This window comes from Cebus imitator, unplaced genomic scaffold (genome assembly GCF_001604975.1).
Source record: "Cebus imitator isolate Cc_AM_T3 unplaced genomic scaffold, Cebus_imitator-1.0 Scaffold628, whole genome shotgun sequence".
NCBI lineage: Eukaryota > Metazoa > Chordata > Mammalia > Primates > Cebidae > Cebus > Cebus imitator.
In genome coordinates this window covers 135019-154223 of record NW_016107943.1, presented here as the reverse complement: position 1 = coordinate 154223, position 19205 = coordinate 135019, and the positions used below count along the sequence as shown (strand labels likewise).

The 19205-nt window shown below is 38.1% G+C and overlaps 1 protein-coding gene and 1 pseudogene across 4 annotated transcripts in view; both read left to right on the top strand.

Annotated features, from left to right (window-relative positions):
* Positions 1–19205, top strand: part of LRP2 (LDL receptor related protein 2) — a 224340-nt gene that overhangs the window by 133431 nt on the left and 71704 nt on the right. For 2 of the 4 annotated variants that reach the window (XM_037734498.1, XM_037734499.1), the window contains 13 exons: positions 277–386; positions 1416–1593; positions 3858–4071; positions 5540–5779; positions 8066–8254; positions 10414–11334; positions 11477–11642; positions 12037–12195; positions 13374–13663; positions 14696–14899; positions 15604–15633; positions 15733–15975; positions 18942–19067. In XM_037734498.1, coding sequence (XP_037590426.1) covers positions 277–386; positions 1416–1593; positions 3858–4071; positions 5540–5779; positions 8066–8254; positions 10414–11334; positions 11477–11642; positions 12037–12195; positions 13374–13663; positions 14696–14899; positions 15604–15633; positions 15733–15975; positions 18942–19067 — 3070 coding nt within the window. The remainder of the gene's footprint in view (positions 1–276; positions 387–1415; positions 1594–3857; positions 4072–5539; positions 5780–8065; positions 8255–10413; positions 11335–11476; positions 11643–12036; positions 12196–13373; positions 13664–14695; positions 14900–15603; positions 15634–15732; positions 15976–18941; positions 19068–19205) is intronic. The other 2 variants (XM_017517337.2, XM_037734500.1) reach the window with 1 other exon arrangement.
* Positions 16053–16171, top strand: LOC119469323 (annotated as a pseudogene).

Below are 19205 nucleotides of genomic sequence, written 5' to 3'. Positions count from 1 at the left end.
CCTCAGGTGATCCACCCACCTCAGCCTCCCAAAGTGTTAGGATTACAGGCATAAGCCACCTTCGCCCAGCCTTCCTTCTCTTACTCTCATTTTCTATTGAGCTAATTTCCTGATTCCCCTGAAGTGCAATAGAGATGATCTGAATCTCATCCAAGCCCTCTCTTATCTATCCCTAGTCATGCTTTGGAATTTGTTTTGTATCTAAGTTCTCCTTCATCTCAGTTTTCTTTGGTCCTCTTTTGAAACTCGGTTCCATTAAGTGATTTTATGCTATAGGTTTTGACACTCCATGGAGATAGCAGATACAGAAAAACACTGATTACCAATGATGGGACAGCTCTTGGAGTTGGCTTTCCAATCGGAATAACTGTTGATCCTGTTCGTGGGTGAGTATTTGTAAATGGCACATGTCTTCCATGCGGCATTGCTCTTGTCAGTGTCGGGGACTGACAAAATGGAAGATTTCAAATTTAGGACATCTTCTGATTTCAGATGTCAGCATTTGAAAAATAATAGATCTCAGTGAGAAAGAGAAATAGCTCTGACCTATATTTAATGTGCAAGGTGTTGTTTGTATTTTGTTCTATGGTCTTCGAATGAACAACATTGGATTTAAAATTAATTCCAAACAAGCAAGAATTTTAGAGATTTTAAAATAGCATTATAAGAATTGACAACATATTCTGACTTTGAAAGGACACAGAAAGCTGTAAGGGGGTATGTAACATTTGCAATAGACCTTGAAGGATGAGAAGCCTTTTGGTAGGCGGAGAATGGGTTGCAACCAGGCAGTGGTTCTTGAGGCTAAGGGAGCAATGAAGGCACAGAAGTGTGGTGACACATAGCATGATTGTGGGGAGAGCTGGAACCAGAGGCTTAGAGTAGGGAGGTATTGACCACATGAGAGTTACAGCAGGTAAGGTCATTTGGGGACAAGTTGTGGAGGGCCTTTAATGTCATCCTAAGGAGTTGGACTTTATTCTTTTGAGCACTAAGGAGCAAGCAGGGATTTTTTTTTTTTAAATTTCAACTTTTATTTTAGATAATAGGGGGTATATGTGCAGGTTTGTTACATGAGTATATGGTACAGAGTTAGTGACTGTAGTACCCAACAGTTTTTAAACCCACACCCTCTTCCCTTCCTCCCTACTCTAATAGTCCACAGTGTCTGTTCTTCTCATGTTTATGTCCATGTGTGCTCCATGTTTAGCTCCTACTTATAAGTGAGAACACTGGTTAAATACCCGTCCACATTGTATGCAACAAGATATTGATGTTTCGGCCTTTGCCCATTTGATTGTGAGCATCATGAGAACATGAAATACACATTGTCATTTAAATATTTAAATTAGATATGTCACTGACTCAAATCTACCTTCTGTTTTGTTACATGCTGGTGTTTTTCATGATTGTAGGAAGCTATACTGGTCAGACCAAGGAACTGACAGTGGGATTCCTGCCAAAATTGCCAGTGCTAACATGGATGGCACATCTATAAAAACGATCTTCACGGGGAACCTTGAGCACCTGGAGTGCGTCACCCTTGACATTGGGGAGCAGAAACTCTACTGGGCAGTTACTGGAAGAGGAGTGGTATGAGCACCCTTTCAGTCTTTTGGTCTTTATGCTGAGCTGGTGTAGCTGATGCTGAGTGTTCTGAGCTGTCAGGCTGTGGTTGTTGAAGAGTCTTACTTGGTAACTTGTACCAGTGTTTCATTGACCTTTCTCCCAATAACTTCTCTCCCTTGCACATACCTCACCCTAGCTGAAGTCCAGTTCTTTATAGTATGTGCATAGTTCCCTATAGGATAATGTTTATTAATTTTTCCACCAACCTTTGTTTTTCTTCAGGATATGTTAATTCCATTTGTCATTTCTTACATGTCCTTTCAGAGCCATTTCTTTCATGTTTTAGTGATTTCAGTGTTTTCCTTAGAAAGTACTCTGGGTTCTCCAATTATAGAGACTAAAAGAATATATATACACATAAATAAATAAAATACAGAATATATATCTATAATATAAATGGTATATAATATATATACATATCTATTCTATATATGGCATATAGAATAGATATATTTATAGAATATAATATAGAATATAGACTATATTTATATTTCTGTATAGGATATAGGTATATCCTGTGTATCTACCTATGTGTGTGTGTATGTATGTATACATCTGTTTATCTAGCAAGCTTCTGAGCTCACCATCCCTTCATAGCTACACATTATTCTCTAATATTCTAACATGATTAATGCACATGTGAAACTTTATTTAGTGGTAATTTTAATTTCCAAGATTGGGTTCATTACATTCTACAATAAGAAGCAGAAACCATAAAGTCTCATCCACTCATTGAAATAGTATTCACTGCTGTGCTTATGCAGCTGAGCTGGGCTAGGCACATAGATGGCGCTCAATAATAATCATTGATTAATTAAGCATTGCTTTGGGTGTTGAATTGAATATATGCTAGTTTCTTTCTTGCTTTTTAATAGCAGTTATTTCAGATTCTTGACACTGATGCTTTTGATAATATTGTGTAATAGGTTTGGCTTTCAGTTCATCATTTGTTCAAGAAATATTAACTTCACTCGTAATATGGACCTGTAATGGTGGTAAGCTTTGGAGATTAAAAAGAAGTGGTGATATGTGTGATAACACTTGGCAGAGTTGGTGCCTGTGTGCAATGATGAGGGAGCTCTTGTTACATGGTATGGTTTCACTAAATAAATCTGACAGGACATGGCTTCAAAATCTGTGAGCTTGTCAGTGGCGTGACTCTCCAAAGTTTCTCCTACTCTAGTTCCCTTATTTCTTCTTTGCTCTCCTGGTTTAATTATTTATCACCAAATCCTGCAATCCATCCTCAACCTTTCATTGATGCCCAGATCTTTTCTGCCACCTCCACCATTATGAGCAACCTCTCTCCGGCCTGGACTAGGCATGACCTTGAGTGGTGAAGCCTGTTTTTATGTTGGAGACATGTTTTCTTCATAAAGCCAACACTTTTATGAGCTTGCTCAGCTAATGTGGTCCTGGTCTCCACTGATTCTGCAGCTCTTTTCCAAGCTCATCTTCCTTATGCTCTAAGTTCTAGAATTTCTGTGAGTTTCTAGGGCATAACCAGTCTTATAACTGCTGGGCTCCCTTGTCAGGTGTGGCAGTAAAGCCACACTTTGTGTCTCTTACCAATACCTAGCCCATATTTCGGCACAGAATGGGCACTTGAGGCAGGTGCTTGGAGTGAAATTAAACCAGCTACAACTGCATTTCATTTTTCTTCCAGAAGCAGACTACTTGTCATTTCCCCTTAGGGACTTTATTCTTGTGGTTCTTTTCCAGTTTACCAAAGCCATTTTGATTAAAGCTTGTTATCTGTTCCAATATATTGGCACCATCTTTGGCCCTGTCCTGTCTTGCTGTCCTCTGTGGTTGTTTGGGGGCATATTTTCAATCTCTATTACAGAAATTGTCAGTGAAGTTGTTAAACCCAGGGTCAGTCAGCTCCAGTCAGGCCCACACTTAGATGTTTGAGTACATCCTTGACCAGAATATCACATGCAGGAACTAGTGGTTTAGCTACCTTTTCTTCACTGTGCCATCTGAAAAGGTTGACTGACTCCTGTGAGCTCTGTCTTCATTATCAGTAAAATGGGCACAATGACATTTTCCTGAGCTGCTGCTTGGTATAGTTGTGCTTATCAAATCAGAGAATAGATGTGAAAATCTCTGTAAGGGATCGAAGGCTGTATAAATGTGAGACATTAAAATTAGGAGAATATTAGTGTTTAAGTGTTCAAAATTTTCGCTACAAATCCATGAAACTGATGAAAATTCCAATTCTTTAGATCGAAAGAGGAAACGTGGATGGAACAGATCGAATGATCCTGATACACGAGCTTTCCCACCCCTGGGGAATTGCAGTCTACGGTTCTTTCCTTTATTATTCTGATGAACAGTATGAGGCCATTGAAAGAGTTGACAAGGCCACTGGGGCCAACAAAATAGTCTTGAGAAATAATGTTCCAAATCTGAGGGGTCTTCGAGTTTATCACAGGCGCAGTAAGTATTTGTCACTGAAATACATTCATGGATGTATACTGCGTTTTCATACATAACTTACATCTGTAAGCACACACCCACACATAGTTCCATGTACATACACATGCATACAAATTGAAATTACCCAAAATATTTAAAAAGTGATAATGAAGTCTTAAGCATGGTTAAGTGCCAAGGGCTAATTTGGCATCTGAAAGGCCAGACTGACTTCAGAGTAAGTTTATTTCCTTTTTCTTCACATTACTTTCAGTTCCTTACTTTGCTTTTGCTTCATAGCACTCCCTGACATATTATCTGTTTGCCTATTGTTTGTGTTACTCATTAGAATATAACCTCTGTATGGGCAGGCATTTTGTCTATCTTGTTTACTGCTCAATATTCAGTGATTAGAATAGTGGCTGACTCATAGAAGGTGCTCAGGAATATTAGTTGGATGCCTGCCGGGAAAGTGTTAATGGGAAGGAATTTTTAATCTAAAAGGAATACTTCTGGATATTTCCTATTTCAACATTTTTTTTTCAAAGATAATCTAACTTCTGATTTACCCCTTTAAGTCAGCATTATGATACAGGTATTATTTTTTGGTGTATTTTATAGCTTTAGTCTCCAACCAAAGATGATCAAACAATTTGTTTCCTGTCCTTTAACCTAAGTTTTTCAGTAGGTAATTTTTTTTTTTAATGGAAGTGAAAGAAACACATGCAATAGAAATTAATTTTTTATTCCTATGAAGAATATTCTTTTTAAAAAGTTTTATTTTTCCATAGATTATTGGGGTACAGGTGGTGTTTCGTTACATGAGTAAGTTCTTCAATGGTGATTTGTGAGATTTTGGTGCACCTATCACCCCAGTGGTATACACTGCACCCTATTTGTAGTCTTTTATCCTGTCCCACCCCCCCCCACCCTTCCCACAAGTCCCCGAAGTCCATTGTATAATTCTTAGGCCTTTGTGTCCTCATATCCTGGCTCCCACCTATCAGGGAGAACATACAATGTTTGGTTTTCCATTCCTGAGTTACTTCACTTTGAACAGTAGCCTCCAATCTCATCCAGGTCACTGCAAATGCCATTAATTCGAGGGATGGTCTTTAAATCTTCTTATTTCATATATTAAGAAACAAACAAACAAACAATCACATTATTGATCATGTAATGGAACATATTAAGTGTCAGTTCATAGGAAAATTATGAACAGATCTATATACTGACCTCCCTGATTTATAGAAGAATACAGTTGAAGCCCCATTCTGTAACTAATATACAATAGTTGGGATACTGCTTTCGTACCTTTAGGTGTTATTGTATAACCTCTAGTCTCTCCAATATTGTTTTTCGTTTGTTAACTCAGCTACTATACATTGGTTGTCAATTTTTAGAATAAATTAGTTGCCGATTCAAAGAAATTTGAGATGGGGTGGCAAGTAGCTAGGATCAAAAGTTACAAATGGATTTTGTTTTCATTTAGATGCCGCTGAATCCTCAAATGGCTGTAGCAACAACATGAATGCCTGTCAGCAGATTTGCCTGCCCGTACCAGGAGGACTGTTTTCCTGCGCCTGTGCCACTGGGTTTAAACTCAATCCTGATAATCGGTCCTGCTCTCCATATAACTCTTTCATTGTTGTTTCAATGCTGTCTGCAGTCAGAGGTTTCAGCTTGGAATTGTCAGATCATTCCGAAACCATGGTGCCAGTGGCAGGCCAAGGTATGCCAATTCCAATATAAGTCAGATTTTACTTCCTCTGGGACCAGGCTGAAATCCCTGGTGCCGCGAAAGCATTTCTTCATGTTTGGATTCAGTGCATAATGAAGCTTGCCTTTCCCTTTAAATCAAATGCCACGGTCTGAAGTGTTTTTCAAACTTCAGGGTGTAACAGAATCACTTGGAGGGCTCATGACCACACAACACCAGGCCCCATCCCCAGATTTGTCCAATATTGTAGTCTGGGGTAGGGGCAGCATGCTGATGGTGCTGGCCCATGGGTCACGCTGAGACCCCCAGGCCTAGAGCAATATACAGTGTAGCATGCGTTTGCAAGAAGTACTACAGAGTTGGTGTTCCGAAGAACTGTGCCCTGTTTCTATTAATGGAGATTCAGGGTAGAAAGTATACTACTATTTAATAAGGTAATGAAATAGTCCACGGATATGATTTATTAATAGATATTTGGTGAATTGAAGCAAAAGAGTTCACAGTATTAGTCTCTCCTTAGTAATTGTATTTTGCAGCACTTTGCGCTTACATACTGTGAATGTATAAAATGATCACTTGCTTCCTAGATGAACCAAGGTTTTTAGGTGTACCTTAGCACAAGAGGAACTAAGAGTTTTCTAGCATCACTAGGAGAATGTCACAGACTAAATATAGATACAGAGAGCAGAAAGGAAGGAGAAGAGGATGAAGTGAATGAAGGGGTGGAAGAGATGGTCAGAAAAGACAGAAATGCACCTAGTGGAAGGAGTCAGAGCTTCCAGGCCCACATGTCCTCCTGCCTGATGGTCATGTTCACATGGACTCATGACTCATCTTTGTTTTTCCATATCTAAAAAGTTATGGATCTAAGTTATCATCTTGTAAAAATATTACAAATTCAATAGTTTTTTTCCCCCAGCTTTTCATTAAAAAATTTTGAAACACAGAAATGTTGAAAGATATAGCAAATATCCTCAGACTCCTTCCAAGATTTAACAGTTGTTAACATTTCATCACATTGGAGCTCTCAATCTGTGTGTGTGTGTGTGTGTACATGCAAATATATTCACATTCATTTTTTATGAACCTTTTGAAAATAAATTTTAATACCATGCCACTTTATTCCTACATAGGCTAGCACACAGTTTCAAAGGGCATTATTAAATATTCATAATCATATTTCTCCAGCTGGCCTCACAACATTTTACATATAGCTGTTTTGTTCCATCCAAGACCTAATCAAGATTCATGCATTGCACTGGGAGTATCTCATTAGTTTCTTCTAATTTGGAGTACTTGCCTCTAGCTTTTTGCTATGACATTGATGTTTTAAAGAGGCAGACCTGTTGTCTTTGAGAATCCCACACTGAGGATTTGTCCAAATATTTAGCTTGTCTTTCATTTTCATCCTGCAGTTCTCATGAAATGGAAGTTAGGTCTAATTATTTGATTAGATCAAGGTTAAATACATTTAGCAAGAATATAGGTTATGCTGCGTACTCGATATAGAATCTTATTAGGAAGAACATAATGTCAGCTTGTCCTGTTCTTAGTGATGCTTGAGTTTGATCACTTGGTTAAGGTGGTCCCTGCTATATTGCTGCTTTTCAAAAGTGTGTTTTTTCCCTTCTTAATTTGTGTGAAATCTATGTAGTCACACTTAGGCCCTGTGAACATCTTGCCTTCCAAGCACCTTTTACACATTGGTTTTAGCAGCCATTGATCCTTTTCTGAAATAATTATTTAATTGAGGATTGCAAAATGGCGATTTTCTTATTGTAGCATTCCCTTTACATTTGTTAGGTAATCTTCTGTAAACGAGAGCTCTTTGTTTCTCCCCAGTTTATTTTTAAAAATTTATTATCATTGTGGGGTCAAATTTTTATCTTTTTAAATTCAGTATGTTATAATCAATTACTATAATGCTTCTTTTGATGTCCTAGTTGATCCATTTATCCAGGCAGAGCCTCTTCAAGTGGCCACTGGAATACTTCTGTGTATGCCTTGTTTCTTGGTACAATAAGATGTTTCATGCTCACCTCATACCTTCCCTGGCTAACTCTATAATCAGTATTTCTCCCGGGATCCACAGCTCCATATTGTGGGAAAGAGTATTTAGAAATCAAGATGTGGGTTGTAGGTCTGCTCACTGCAACTGGGGAAAAAGGATTTCGTTTTGTAATGGGGAGATGCCCAGAGCAGTGGGGTGGGAATGAGGGTTTGAGAGGAAGGGCAGACATTTAAAAGTTCTAGTTTCAGTGGCAGCATTGTTTAATGATCTTTTCTCACCTGTTCCAGGACGAAATGCCTTGCATGTGGATGTTGATATGTCCTCTGGCTTTATTTATTGGTGTGATTTTAGTAGCTCAGTGACATCTGATAATGCAATCCGTAGAATTAAACCAGATGGATCTTCTTTGACGAACATTGTCACACAGGGAATAGGGGAAAATGGAGTCCGGGGTATTGCAGTGGATTGGGTAGCAGGTATGTAAGCTGTATGGTGATTTTAATGTGTTTGCATCTCGGTCGTCCTATTTCATGCTAGAAAAAGTTTAGCCTAACTGCATGTGCTACAGATTTGTTTTTCTAGACAAGTATTAAGATCATTTAAGATACGTTGAATCTAGGTTAAGCTATGTATATATTTGATAAATGATATGGTGTTTCAGTTTACAGATTCATAACAAATTAATCCTTATCATTTTCTTCTATTAACATAATCTGAAGACAAAAATGTCTAAAATATTAAATTATGATGTGAATTTTTTTCCACTTTGATTTGTACCTAGTTTCTGCATTAGAAATTTTCTAAATTTTCAAGAGAAAGGGATAAAAAATATAAACTATGGAACATCATTCATTTACTTTAAAGTTGAGAATTTTAGTTGCCAAATTCTTAATTGCTTCCTTTTGTTCATATATAAAAATTATTTAGATTATGAGATATTTTATTAGTAATTTTATTTAACTGCCTGTTCCAGTATTACATTAACTTAGTTGTATTGATTCATGCATGTAAGCTTGAATTACCACTCATTTTTATCACTCATTTGAGTAAAAATACAACTCATAATTAGTGCTATTATATATTTTGGAATACAATCCAATTCTACATAAAATCAGTAACATTGGATCAAGCTTGGTAAGTATCTCTCAGAAATAGTAGCATGTGGGCTGGACGGGGTGGCTCACACCTATAATCCCAGCACTTTGGGAGGCTGAGGTGGGTGGATCACGAGGTCAAGAGATCGAGACCATCCTGGTCAACATGGTGAAACCCCATCTCTACTAAAAATACAAAAAAATTAGCTGGGCATGGTGGCGCATGCCTGTATTCCCAGCTACTCAGGAGGCTGAGACAGGAGAATTGCTTGAACCCAGGAGGTGGAGGTTGCGGTGAGCTGAGATCGTGCCACCGCACTCCAGTGTGGGTAACAAGAGCGAAACTCCGTATCAAAAAAAAAAAAAAAAGAAAATCTAAGTACTATAATAAGAGTTTATTGCAAAAGGTAAATATGGTAATGTGGTTAAATAAAGCTTTAATTGGGTTCCTAACTCTCATTCCTGATTACAAATTACTATTTCTGAGGGTATAGATAAAACAGTAGTCAGCAAACTATGGCTTGTGAGTCAAATGCAGCCTGTTGCCTGTTTTTGTAAATAAAATTGTATTGGAACATAGCTATGCCCATTTATTTATGTATTGTCTATGGCTACTTTCATGTTACAGTGGCAGCACTGAGTACTCGTAAAGGAAACCATATGCTCTGCAAAATCTAAAGTATTTATCTGGCCCTTTTTCAGAAAAAGTTTGCCAATCCTGGATTAAAGGATTGGAAGTGAGCAAATACATACATAGCAGGTAGAGTTAGGTAATGAAAAATCTATCAGTAACATGTTTTGCATTGGCCTGATTTCTCTAGAGGTGGTTTGAATCAGATATAGGAACAAAATATGTATGTCTTGGTAGTAGCAACAGGCTTTCAACTACATGGAATCAGGAATTTGGGATCATTCTCTAAATACTATCTTCACAAAGTTATCTTTTTATTCTAGCATTACCTTGTGCTATAAGGCCCAAAGCAAAATGGACTTTTGTTTTGGTGGCTTTTAGAAGGTCCATGGTTGAAAACACCAACATTAGTTAGAAGGACTAAGGAAAAACTTCATATTAACCTTAAGCACAAAGAACATTTGATAACATCAATAACAACCTGAGATGTTGCTTGTGCTCCCTCTTTGCTACTTTTATCACATTGGGGTAGAAATTATGCTATGACAATGTATATTTAGAGTCTATCAAGTAGATATTAAGCATTTAGTGCTTCAGGTAGAAAAGGAAGGACATTCTGGAAAATATACCTTTCAGTAGAAACTGGGTTATGATGTTGCTGTGAATTCTAATCTACTTTAGGAGCTGAAGATAGGTACATTCTCTCTAAATCTGAAGACTCAATCTCTATAATTCCTAGGAGTATTTATTTTTCTAAGCCTAGACTAAGACATTTATTTACCATCTTGGAAAAGACAACATGTAGTGATGCAAACCTTAACCTTATATATTTTGTTCTGAATTTGTAAAGTTCTCCCCATTTTTCTTTTTTCTTCTCCATTGATCAGCATGCGCTTTCATTTTCCTGTAGGAAATATTTATTTCACCAATGCCTTCGTGTCTGAAACACTGATAGAAGTTCTTCGGATCAATACTACTTACCGCCGTGTTCTTCTTAAAGCCACAGTGGACATGCCTAGGCATATCGTTGTAGATCCCAAGAACAGATACCTCTTCTGGGCTGACTATGGGCAGAGACCAAAGATTGAGCGTTCTTCCCTTGACTGTACCAATCGAACTGTGCTTGTGTCAGAGGGCATTGTCACACCACGGGGCTTAGCAGTGGACCACAGCAATGGCTACGTTTATTGGGTTGATGATTCTTTAGATATAATTGCAAGGATTCATATCAGTGGCGGGAACTCTGAAGTGATTCGTTATGGCAGTCGTTACCCAACTCCTTATGGCATCACTGTTTTTAGAAATTCTATCATATGGGTAGATAGGAATTTGAAAAAAGTCTTCCAAGCTAGCAAGGAACCAGAGAACACAGACCCACCCACAGTGATAAGGGACAATATCAACTGGCTAAGAGATGTGACCATCTTTGACAAGGAAGTCCAGCCCCGGTCACCAGCAGAGGTCAACAACAACCCTTGCTTGGAAAATAATGGCGGGTGCTCTCACCTCTGCTTTGCTCTACCTGGATTGTACACCCCAAAATGTGACTGTGCCTTTGGGACCCTGCAAAGTGATGGCAAGAGTTGTGCCATTTCAACAGAAAATTTTCTCATCTTTGCCTTGTCTGATTCCTTGAGAAGCTTACATTTGGATCCTGAAAACCATTCCCCACCTTTCCAAACAATAAATGTGGAAAGAACTGTCATGTCTCTAGACTATGACAGTGTAAGTGATAGAATCTACTTCACACAAAACTTAGTCTCTGGACGTGGCCAGATTTCCTATGTCAGCCTGTCTTCAGGAATCCATACTCCAACTGTCATTGCCTCAGGTAAGTGCACTCCAGGCGCTGCTTGTCCAGGGAGTAGACACAATGGGGTCAACACACGTGGATGACTGAGTGTTTCTAATGCATACTGAGACTCTAATGCCTTTGTGTGTGCTTGTGTGTGTGTCTGCCGGTATGTGTCCAGGTATAGGGACTGCTGATGGCATTGCCTTTGACTGGATTACTAGAAGAATTTATTACAGTGACTACCTCAACCAGACGATTAATTCCATGGCTGAAGATGGGTCTAACCGCACTGTGATAGCCCGTGTTTCAAAACCAAGAGCAATTGTATTAGATCCCTGCCAAGGGTATGCCATCATCTTCTTTGTTATATTTCTATCTGCTTATTTCTCAAAAGAGTGGGGCCTGAAATGATGTTCATACACAGCCAATGTGTTATGAGCTTATAACACGTTGGCTACAGATTCAAAGGTGAAAGCATATTGAGTGATTTTACCTGGGAAGGAAGGTGCAGCGTGTAGCTCCCTCTGATGGCAGAAAGGTTGGCAACATACTAGTAAGTCAACACTCTGACTCAACAGATCCCTTTTGGACAAGTGGTGTAAGTAGAAATGGGGTTTCTTTGGCCATGTTACTGGAAATTTGCAATAAAGAATGTTGTCCTTTTTTTTTGTTTGTTTGTTTTTTAAAGGACTCTGAGGTTTCCTGTGAATTAATTGTTGACTCCTTTTGTATGACTAGGTACCTGTACTGGGCTGACTGGGATATGCATGCCAAAATTGAGAGAGCCACATTGGGAGGAAACTTCCGGGTACCCATTGTGAACAGCAGCCTGGTCATGCCCAGTGGGCTGACTCTGGACTACGAGGAGGGCCTTCTCTACTGGGTGGATCCTAGTCTGTAGGTGTCTCTGGTTATTCATGTGGGTGTTAAGAAGAGTTTTTCCTCCCATTTCCAAAGAAGAGGGATTTGTATCATGTGATGAAAATATAATATGCCAGGTAGACATTAACAAAATTTATAGAATCAGTTTTAGGAACTATATTTATATTGTAACTTGGTGAACATACCCGTGAAAATTTATCTATATCCCGCATTGAATAATTATGAACTAAAAGATATCTAAAGATGCATTACTAAATATATCTATAATTTCAGCTATAATTATAAATGCATCTTATCAATTAATAACTACAAATGAAATTACTCAATTTTCATTCTGCAGGCCCTAGGTAACTGCCATCAAATCTGAATGGCTTTTAAAGGCCCATTGGTATTAAGTTTTTTTCTGGGCTTTAGCATTCAGTATCTGTTAGAAAATTCTTTTCTTTACTCTTTGACTTTTGGTCATCTTTTTAAATAGACTCTTTCTTCTCTGGCAAGGTACTCCTCAGCACATTTCTTAATATTTTCCTTTTGTCCACTCTAGTTTTTTATGTAACTTCTCCAAGTACCCCCCAAATGTTTCACATTCCAGTCCTCCTAAAGGAATAGTTGAAGGGATGAAATGATTTTTGCCTATAATGGCTGGTGTCTACATATCGGGAATCTTAATTTTTCTTGCATATTTCTTTGGAATTTTAGTCTTGTAATGCCAGGCACCTAACATCCTGATCTTTTCTTTATTCTCCTATTTGAAACAAAGCAGTGATGCTTTGGGTCTAAGCTTGGATTATTCTAGGTAAACACCTCAAGGTACTCAATAAATGTCAAATTGAAAATGCCACTAAAAACGTGGGATAGAAAAGTTTTTATTGTGCTCAACACTGAGTTCCATGCATTACATGGTTTATTTCACATTTTCCTGTTTCTAATGTCAACCTGGTTCCTTTTGTAGGATTACTATTCATATTTGGAAGTCAATGATTTTACATAGGCCATTGTTTGATAAGCAAACAAGACCTCCCATAACCAGAAGAAACATTTCTAGCTGCCATATGCCCCACTTGAAAAGAAAGTTGGGGGCTTGCGTAAACAATGATGAGGCCCATACATTGGGTTGCCAGTTGAAAACTTAACTCATTTGAGATTTCAGCTTTTTAATTTTTTTTTAATTTTTATTTTTTGCTTCATTTTAGGCAAAGAATTGAACGCAGCACCCTGACGGGCATGGATCGTGAAGTTATTGTCAATGTAGCTGTTCATGCTTTCGGCTTGACTCTCTATGGCCAGCATATTTACTGGACTGACTTATACACACAAAGAATTTACCGAGCTAACAAATATGATGGATCAGGTCAGACTGCGATGACCACAAATTTGTTCTTCCAGCCCCGGGGAATCAACACTGTTGTGAAGAACCAGAAACAACAGTGTAACAACCCTTGTGAACAGTTTAATGGGGGCTGCAGCCATATCTGTTCACCAGGTAAGGCATTGACCATGAAAATTGAAACATGAGAATAATGATCACAGTACCAATTGGTAAGGAAAGCTGAAGCTGTCACCAGGAGAAAAAAATACCCAAATTCTCTTTGATTTTAGGGTAATTTATAAAACAGACCTGGGGCTATACTTTGAGAGGAAGGCTTTGGTAGACTTATTTTCTATTCTATATGGAGCCCTTTTTTATGAAGGCATTTTGTTTTATTTTTGAGATGGAGTCTTGCTCTGTTGCCCAGGATGGAGTACAGTGGTGCCATCTCGGCTCACTGCAACCTCTGCCTTCTGGGTTCATGCAGTTCTCCTGCCTCAGCCTCCCTAGTAGCCGGGACTACAGGTACACGCCACCATGTCCAGCTAATTTTTGTATTTTTAGTAGAGACGGAGTTTCACCATGTTGGCTAGGCTGGTCTCAAACTCTTGATCTCAAGTGATCTGCCCACCCCAGCCTCCCAAAGTGCTGGGAATACAGGCATGAGCCATGGTGCTCAGCTGATGAAGGCATTTTAAATACAAGCTTGATGGAGTTAGAAAGAAAGATGAAGGCCTTGGATGCCCTACTTAATGTCTTGACTAGGAATTCCATCAATGAGCCTACCTTCCTTATAAAAGGAATTACATTTTCTGCTTAAGAGGTATTATTTATAGTTTGAAATATTTCTGGTGATATTTGCAGGTGGGATCTTACATGCTTTATCATGTGTTTTATAAAGAATGACAAATTCATGGGAAAATGTGCTTTTGATGTTGTTGCTTTGCAAATTATGCTTAGAAGAGAGAGTCGTTGATATTTCCTGTTATGTAGAAGGAATCAAGCCTTTATTAGAAATTGGTGATTGCTCTTCTTGATGGAAAAGTGACTCAGAATATAGTTGAAAGGTTAATGGGCAGAATTTCCATGGCTTGTCTTAGATAGCATTTAATATAGACACTGTTGCAAGTACTATTGTGGAGGAGGAGACACCGTGAATGGTGGCTGCATCCATCTTTTGCTTCTTCTGGGACTGTCTTCATTCAGGTCCAAATGGCGCTGAGTGCCAGTGTCCACATGAGGGCAACTGGTATTTGGCCAACAACAAGAAGCACTGCATTGTGGACAATGGTCAACGATGTGGTGCATCTTCTTTTACCTGCTCCAACGGGCGCTGCATCTCGGAAGAGTGGAAGTGTGATACTGACAACGACTGCGGGGATGGCAGTGATGAGATGGAAATTGTCTGTGGTGAGTTGGTGCTTTTGGTAGGAGCTAATGACATCTTGATGTCAAGTGTTTGGTACAGAATCCTGTATGTGAATGGGTTTGAAATGTGTGCCTAGGCATCCTGGTGGAGCTGAAAAATGTTTCCTCGGATAATCCAGACTGTTTCTGTTAAATCACCTCTGTAGTGGTTAAGAGCACAAGCATAGTCATTACCCTGGTGATGGCATTTGTAATCTGCATTGACCTGGGAAAGTTACTTAATGTCTCAAGCCTCAGACGTCTCATCTGTTAAATGGAGCTACTACTAGGGTTCTCGTGAGGAGTAAGAGAAACAATATGTCAAAAACCCTTAGCATGAGACATGGTACATGCTAAGCGTGGCTTAGCTTGGGACTAAGGAACTGTATCATTTTTCTGATTTTCATAGCACAAAGGTCACTATTTCAATAATTTTATGAAAATAATTTCCAATCCTCAGCTTCCATCTGAATGGAGTGAGTAAAACACAGTGGACTTTCTCAGGGAGTTCTGAGGTTGGTTACCTTTTCCTAGCAGACTGTGATAGGGGCTAGGAGTTTTTATTTTCCTGAAATAAACTATAATTGCATGCTTTTCTGTGGTTGAGTATAGAGAAATGGAATGACTTTGATTTGTGCTTAAATTACTTGGTTTGTACAACATGTTTGGCTTAGTCTGACTAAAGTGTTATCTCACTTTGCATGCAGTCCGTTTTGCAGCGTTTTTTGCCTTGGAAGGTAAATTCGAAGTGTCCCTTTTATTTAATTGTATCTTTTTAAAAATTAGGATAATGCTTTAATAGAGAGGGTTTGTTCTCATGTTTTTCCTCTTTTTAGCACTCCACACCTGCTCACTGACAGCCTTCACCTGTGCCAATGGGCGTTGTGTCCCATACTTTTACCGCTGTGATTTCTACAATGACTGTGGTGACGGCAGTGATGAGGAAGGATGCCTGTTCAGGGACTGCAATGCCACCACGGAGTTTATGTGCAGTAACAGAAGGTGCATACCTCGTGAGTTCGTCTGCAATGGTGCAGACAATTGCCACGATAATAACACTTCAGATGAAAAAAATTGCCGTAAGTTTATCTTAAGTGCTTATTGTGTTTTTGGGTCTGAAGTCTTGGATCATGGGAGATGATATAAAAACAAAGGTGTCTACAGCCATACCACCCTGAATGTACCCGATCTCGTCTGGTCTCGGAAGCTAAGCTGGGTCAGGCCTGGTTAGTACTTGAATGGGAGACTGCCTGGTAATACCGGGTGCTGTAGGCTGGTAAATATAAAATATAATAAATAAATAAATAAACAAAGGCTTTCCAAAAGAACTCCTAAGTATTTATCTGAAACATGAATTTTTGGCTGGGCGTGATAGCAAGTTCCAACAAATACCAATCTTGTTTCATCTATTTCTCTCTTTTTCTAGTTTTTTTTTTTTTTTTTTTTTTTTTTTTGTTTTTTTTTTTTTTTTTTTTTTTTTTTTTTTTTTTTTTTTTTTTTTTTTTTTTTTTTTTTTTTTTTGAGACGGAGTTTCGCTCTTGTTACCCAGGCTGGAGTGCAATGGCGCGATCTCGGCTCACCGCAACCTCCGCCTCCCGGGTTCAGGCAATTCTCCTGCCTCAGCCTCCTGAGTCGCTGGGGTTACAGGCACGCGCCACCATGCCCAGCTAATTTTTTGTATTTTTAGTAGAGACGGAGTTTCACCATTTTGACCAGGATGGTCTCGATCTCTTGACCTCGTGATCCACCTGCCTCGGCCTCCCAAAGTGCTGGGATTACAGGCTTGAGCCACCGCGCCCGGCTCTTTTTCTAGTATTTTTAAAGTGACTCCTAGACATGCACTTCACTGATAACATTCTGGAAAACAATTACCATCCCATTATAATGCCTGGCACAATCAGCAGTGCTTACTTAATGTCCCTTTATACCTAGTCCATGTTCGAATTTTGTCACTTCTCCCTAAAATGTGTTTTTACTCTTACTCTGTTCAAATTAGGTTTCAGATGAGATCTACAAATTGATTTTGATTGTTATAATTCTTCAATCTCTTTTATACTACACTTCCCACTTTTTAATGTCATTGATGCTTAGAAAAATTGGGTGATTTATCCTGTAGAATATCCCACATACTGGATTTGACTAATTGCATAATTGATCCATTTAATTTATCTTATCCCTCTTCTTTCCTGTCAACTGGTATTTAGACCTAGAGTTTTGATCATAACAGGTGCAGTTCTTTGGGTAAGAGTATTTCAGAGGTGGAGCTGTGCATTTCTTGTTGCATCACCTCATGAGGCACATGGTGTTGCGTTGCCCCACTTTAAGTGGATTCTGGTGTCAGCCTGAATCTTCTCTTTGAAGCTCCTATCATCCTTTCACCCAATGGTCTTAGCACCCATGTTGTTAAGACCGTTGTTCCATAAACCCATTATTTCTTTAAGGGTTATGAAATGGGCACTTTAGAATTCTAGTATTCCTGCCACATTTATTAGCTGAAGTTTTATAAAGAAGACATTTCTCTTAATCAGCTTTTGTTGGTAATTAGAATCTACAGGATGAATGCCTTTTTCTTGTCAATTTTCAGAGTAATGATTGGTGACAAAGGAGCATGAAATTTTTGTTAATATTATATTGAACTCTTTGATCTTTATGTATTTGATGAGTTTTAATACAGTGCTGTCAACTGTTCTGTTTGGTGCACAGTTGTCTAAACTTAAGCCAATGGGGGTCCTTAAGTTGTATTTTCTGTTCTTTGACATGACCCCAATCCATCTTCTTATAGCTCCAGCTTGTCTTATATTTCCTGTCCCAGTTCTGGAATTAGCCTCTTATCCAAGGAGACCTCATTCCTTTTGTGGTACTTAGAAATTGTCACTGGGTTGAGGTGCTCGTTCCTACTTAGCTTTCATTGCTTCTAGTCCTTTTCAATGGTCAGAGCTAGAAAATATGTTTTTTAAGGAAAAAAGTTTTTATTGATGTTTCCCGTTTAAATTTAAGATTACAGGTTGTTTACATTTAGATTTTATAATCACATTCTCTTCTCATGCTTAAAATCGTGGTTTCTCTTGACATTAATGTAGTTACTTGTTTGTTTTATTCTATAGTAATTTGAATATGCCTATAATAATTTCAACATTATTATAACCAGTCAAATAATACTATTAATCTACTAAATGCAAGATTCTTCTTGCTTTTTAGATTATGTCCCACTAGACATATGCAGTCAAAATACTGATTTTAAAGATATTTGGATTTTTTTTTCTGCAGGGTTATGCTGTTAATGATATATAGTTAGCATCATTTATTGTTCTTTCCAAGTTTTATTTTCTTTTTTCATTTTCATTTTAATTTTATTTGTATAAAATAACATACATAGTTCAAAAGTTAAAACGATCTGACAAGGAACAGTTATAGAAGTCCTTCATTTCCTCCTCTCCTTTCTGCTTCCTCTGTGCTCTTCTCAATCTATCCAGAGAGATGACAATTTTTTGTTAGTTTATCTTTTCTTTGTTATTATTTTTAATATAAGTATCTCTCTCTTGCTACACACACACACACACAGACATACACACACACCACACACTCACACACATATCATTATTTTTCTTATACAAAAGATAGCCTATTGTTTTGAATTTTGCTTTCTTGCTATTAAGAATATATCCTAAAGATTATACTGTCATTACTTTTCAGTATAAAGAAATCTTTATTCCTTTAATAGCTGCATATTTCTCCATTGTGTGGAAAGGCCATAGTTTATTTTACCAAGAGTTGGAACTCTTGTTGATACTATTAATTAATGAAAACAGAAAGTTACTAACCAGTGTCTCTTCTCCCCAGTATTAGCTGGAAATATGTCTTTTTACTATAGAATCTGTTAATATACATATAGGAATAAGTGTTGTGGATCCTGCCTTTTTAATAGCTTTGAAAATGCTGCCCTTCCAGTGGTTTGAGTTTTACAGTAGATGGTTAGCATGGATACTGTTCATAGTACATATTTGGTGGATATATTCCAAATGTTTATCTGGTTGTCTTTTTCAAGCTGATCGCACTTGCCAGTCTGGACACATAAAATGTCAGAATTCAAATATTTGTATTCCTCGCATTTATTTGTGTGATGGAGACAATGACTGCGGAGATAACAGTGATGAAAATCCTATTTATTGCAGTAAGTAAGATAAAACTGCTTCTCTTTCCATTGTTCCAGAGATGCATGTTATGAGCTAATAAAAATATCTGAAGCGTGGGTATTTGGGCTGATTTCGACTGTCATTTCACGTTGACCTTCTAAGTAAAGGTGGTAGGC